The sequence below is a fragment of the Oryza sativa genome, chromosome 9, assembly GCF_034140825.1.
Source record: "Oryza sativa Japonica Group chromosome 9, ASM3414082v1".
Taxonomy (NCBI): domain Eukaryota; kingdom Viridiplantae; phylum Streptophyta; class Magnoliopsida; order Poales; family Poaceae; genus Oryza; species Oryza sativa.
The window spans coordinates 8,243,136-8,248,378 of NC_089043.1; the positions used below are offsets into that span (position 1 = coordinate 8,243,136).

Genomic DNA, 5,243 nt, shown 5'->3' on the forward strand with positions numbered 1-5,243 from the left:
GGAAGAGAGGCACCTCCACAGCGCCCCCAGGAAGGTTACCACGCTCAAAGGCGTGGCCGCTGCCGGTCTAGTGAACCACTGGGCTAGGCTTTCGCCCAAAGGCGTGGTTTCATTTATGAGTGGTGCCCTTTTGTGTTGATAGCTGATGTTCAGATTTCACGGATACAGTTTCTTCTCAAATCAATTTGTTCTTCCTTACTGCTTTCTGATCTGTATTCTCATATACTGGTAATGACCAATAATAGAATTAAATAAAAATTATCATCTGATTATTATTATTATTATTATAACACGAATTCAGGTACACTTTCAGCCATAAACAACACAAATGACCGACTACATCCACTCATTCTAGTTCACATAGATAGTCCAGATCATAACACCAACCGCATCGCTCAGGTACATGTATAGCCAAGAAACAACACAAATGACTGACGACAGCCACTCATTTCTACTCAAATCATAGTGCTCCAAAGCTATACATGACAGTCTCTGTTCTATCAGTCCAAGGTTGACTAAAATGACAATTTTATGCTAAGTTGCCATAAATTTTTAGCAATCGTAAGTTCTTTCATACTAATGACATGTGCCAATTTTCTAAGCTAGCAAAGGAATCTCTAATCATTCTGTTCTCTGGGAGGATTTTTCAGATGGGACTATTCGTTGATATTGTACTAAACAGACAATGAAACATAGCATATCTAGACAATTATGCAGGGAATACATAACATCTGCCAACATGGTAAATTCTATCTCATCAATCGTGTGAATTCCCAGATAATAATACCATATACCAAGTTACCAACTCTTCTTGACTTCTCATGGAGAAACTCATATGTCGGTGACCAGTCTTAAAAGCATGATGGTGAAAATTCTGCTCAGTGTTACGAAACGTACGATAATACTCAAAATAGTCTCCATTGATTGAATTCAGGCATGACCTTCGGAGTGTTAGCCTCTACAACACTTGCCAGAAACTCATCGTCTTTTTAACCATATTTGCTTTCAGGGTATGATTTGCATATTGACAGTGTCAGCTTCTACAAACTCCACAAACTATAGACAAAACTTCAGATTGTCACCATGAGTAGTCTTCTCAGCAGCTACCTGTAGACAGATCAAATCAATCGAAACAGAGCGTTGCGGTTATGTTCTCTAGATCATTTACTGTCTGATGAAACTGATATGGAAAATCTTGGGATACTCAATACAATATAGCTAATCAAGACATGTCCATTAGTTTTAAAATATATAGAACCTAATGGTGGTGGTGGTGATAAGCTTATATTTATGCAACCAACTTTTACAAATGTTATTTATGGAATAATATTTAGTTGTGATTTGCAGTGCATGGCTATTTGGCTAGTATGCAAATAGAAAAAGCATTTGCTCAACTCGTCACGCATTGCACCATATAATGTTTTACAAACACAAAGTTTCAAGCACTAAATGCACTTCAGGTTACCAAATGACACCTGTGTGAGAACCTGGAAAAAACTTATCTGTATTCTGTTGCTTCAGAGAGACTCGCTACATGGTAATTCATAAGCTAAAATATCCACAACGAAGGTACTTCGTGTGGTCCTGCTCATATTGTAGGAGTAATTATATATAAAGTCACATAAAAAAGAGAAAAAATTCCATCAATTGTAGTTACTCAAGGAGGATACATTACATGAACTAGTTATAAATAGAACACTTTTCTCGTTGCTAAGGCCAACTATAGCAAAAATTTTCATGCCAAGAAAAAGGATTGCCAAGTCATTTCGTTTTGAACTACTGTAATGATACAGAAAGCATCTTACCTAGTTTAGATCAATTTTTAATTCATAGAGACCACTTGAAACTGTACTCTGGTTGCACTCCGAGACTATTCCCTCAAGATCAATAGGGGCATTTGGAACAAATACCAGCAGTGGCTTCTTTCTTGGAACAGACAGCAGCCCACTATTGCCCTCCAGCATATCCAGAACGGTCCTCATGACAGGCCTCTCTTCTGAAAATGGGTTCACACAGCTCAAACCGACAAGGAGAAACCTCATCATTTGCCCTGCATCATATTCCCCATTCAGCGTTGGATCCACAGCATCCAAAACCTTGCCTTTCGAGTGCAAATTCCAAACCCAATCAACAACATTCACCATGTTCATACTGTCAGGTGCTGCACTCTCAATTGGCCGTCTCCCTGTGCAGATCTCTAGCAGTACAACCCCATAGCTGTAGACATCACTCTTTTCTGTGGCTTTCCCCATCTGGAGGTACTCAGGTGCAAGGTAACCGACAGTCCCCGCTGCCAAGGTCGACCGAGGGCTTGTGTTAGGATCTTTCAACCTTGCAAGCCCGAAATCCCCCAACCTTGGGTTGAAATGTGAGTCAAGAAGTATGTTGCTGCACTTGATGTCCCTGTGGATCACCTGCTTGTCATGTTCTTCATGTAGGTATGCAACTGCGCAGGCAATGCCGACAGCCACATTATACCGCTGAGCCCAGCTGAGAGGGACATGACATTCAGCCTCAGAACAAGGATGGAGAGCCATATCCAGGCTACCATTTGACATGAACTCATACACAAGCAGCAGTTCGTCCTTCTCAGCACACCACCCTTGGAGATGAACCAGATTGGGGTGCTTCAGGTCAGCAATTATGGTAAGCTCAGCATTGAACTCATTGTAGCTGTCCCTGGATTGCTTCGACCGCTTGACCGCATATGTGACCCCGGAACACGGGCAGACTGCCTTGTACACAGTACCGAAACCACCACTGCCAACCACCAGAGAAGGATCAAACCCCTTTGTCGCTGAGAAGAGATGTTGATAGGTATACTGCCTTGGCTTACCCACTGCGGCCTTTGCACCCAAACCCTTCTTAAACCCTGACCCCCACTTCTTCAGCGACATTACCACAAACACCGTGACTGCACCAAGAAACACAATGGGCAAGGGGATGCCAAGCCCCAGTGCCAACCTTCTGCGACGCCCATCCTTGTGGCCGGCGAGGCCGTCCAACGCCGGAGCGCTGTCGACGCTGTCGGACACGTTGTGCGATGACCGAGACGCCGGGTCGACGGCCGGCATCCCGGACGTCTGGAAGGTCCAGCTCTGGATGAGGAAGCCACCATCGCTGCTCCCGTTTCCTGACGAAGACGTGACCTCAAAGCCGACGAACATGAACTCGGCGAAGCGGGCGGCGATGCTGTCGGCGTCGGCGGCCAACGCGGGCGTGGGCGGCCGCAGACTCGCGTGGCTGACGAACACCTCCAGGCGCGCCAGGGACGCGTCGTAGACGACCCAAGAACCAACCTCGTTGCCGTTCCGCAGGTCCACCGCGGCGGTGGAGTTCCCGTCGACGTCAACGCCGGCGGAGGAGGCCGAGACGAGGTTCCTGGACGCGTCGAAGGTGAGCTCGAGCGGGAGCGAGCGGTTCTTGGCGGCGAGGCCCTCGGCGAGCAGGTCGGGGAGGAGGAGGAAGGAGAGGCTCGAGGCGGGGCGCGCGGCGGCGGGGGAGGCGAAGACGAAGGAGGTGGAGAAGGAGGCGTTGCGGGGGAAGGGGAGAGGGAGCGGGAAGAGGGCCCGGGAGGAGGGCGGCGGGAGGGAGACGGAGATGGCGCGGAGGGAGGCCCCGCCGAGGAGGGTGAGGTTGCGGAGGGAGAAGGACGGGAAAGAGAAGGCCACCGGGCTCGCCGTGGCGATCGGCGTCGCCTGCGGGAGGAGGAGGAGGAGGACGGCGGCGACGAGGAGAGGTGTTCGTGGAGGTGGAGGCGCCATTGGAGAGCTCGAGAGAGAGGGTGGTGGCGAGGTAGGAGAAAGAGTTGACGACGTCAGCGTGGGGTCCGGGTGGGGTGGGGTCGGTGTGTCAGTGGAAGATGAAGTGAACATCGGTGTGAACAGACTGGCAGATGGGTCAGTTTTTTTTGGTTGAAATTACAGCTGTATTGGAATTTCGACATTCGGTTAAAAAGTAAATAATCGAAACAAGACATTCGGACTTTTTTTTTCCTTGTTTAGTTCGCGAAAAGAAAATTTTTAGATATCACATCAGACGTTTGACCGGATGTCGGAAGGGGTTTTCGGTAGAGGTGAAAACGGTAACGGTAATTACCGGACGACCGGCGTTCGTTTTCGACTTTCTATCGGCCGAGCCATATGGAAATGGTAATCGACCGAAACAAAAATAAAAATGGTAAAAAATATGAAAATGAAAACGGAAATGGTTTTGCTGTTATATCGATCGTTTTCGTATTTACCGTATTCTTGTGGAAATTACCGTTTCTTATAATGTGGTAATTACCGTATTCTAAATATGTCGATATTTATAGGGCATGTCTATACTTGACCCAAAACTTACAGATTGACTGACTCTTCAATCAAATCTCTAAATTTTGTACATGGCTAAAATGAAGTTAATTTATAATTTATATAGTATAAGATTGAATTTATGTATACATATAACATACTTATGTAAAGTTAAATATATATTTTTATAAGTTTAATATTTCCGTATTTGTTACTGGCTTCCGATCTGTACCGACATGTTTCCGTCCATATTGTTCCGTTTCCGGTTTTTCGATATTTCTGATATTGTTTTCGTTTCCGATATCGTTTCCGAGAAAAATATGGTTACGGAAATGGTTGAGGCTGTTTTCCGATCGTTTCCGACCGTTTTCATCCCTAGTTTTCGGACACGAATGAAAAAACTAATTTCATAACTCGCCTAGGAACCGTGAAACGAATTTATTAAGCCTAATTAATCCACCATTTGCACATATGGGTTACTACAACACTTATGGCTAATTATAACCTAATTAGGCTCAAAAGATTCGTCTCGCGATTTCCATGCAAACTGTGCAATTAGTTTTTAATTTTATCTATATTTAATACTCTATACATGTGCCCAAAGATTCAATGTGACGTTTTTCGAAAAAAAAAATTGGAAACTAAACAAGGCCTTTTCACTTGAGGATCATCTCTTCTTCTTCTTCTTTTTTTTTTAAAAAAAATACAAGAGACACATGAAGTCAAGGACATATATATGGGTAAAATTAAAGGTAATTTTAAACTTTGTCCATTTTGGCCTCTAATTTTGAAAAATGTTCGAGATGGGAAGCCAAAACCATGTCAATGGCACACCAGGGAGTATTAACGCTTGGAAAGTTAGTTGATTAGGGTTCTCAAAGTGAAACCTATCTACACATGTTTGAGTGACATATATGCGTTTGTTTTTTTGTAGGATTAATAATAGGAAGT

At 44.6% G+C, this 5,243-nt stretch overlaps 1 protein-coding gene across 1 annotated transcript; it reads right to left on the reverse strand.

Annotated features, from left to right (window-relative positions):
- Positions 1-247: 247 nt before the first annotated feature.
- Positions 248-3,835, reverse strand: LOC9271152 (probable L-type lectin-domain containing receptor kinase S.7). The gene is made up of 2 exons (XM_015755534.3): positions 1,806-3,835; positions 248-1,107 (listed from the first exon to the last, which is right to left on the reverse strand). Exon 1 carries the CDS (start codon positions 3,762-3,764, stop codon positions 1,806-1,808), a length of 1,959 nt encoding a protein of 652 aa, XP_015611020.1. The 5' UTR covers positions 3,765-3,835; the 3' UTR covers positions 248-1,107.
- Positions 3,836-5,243: the final 1,408 nt, after the last annotated feature.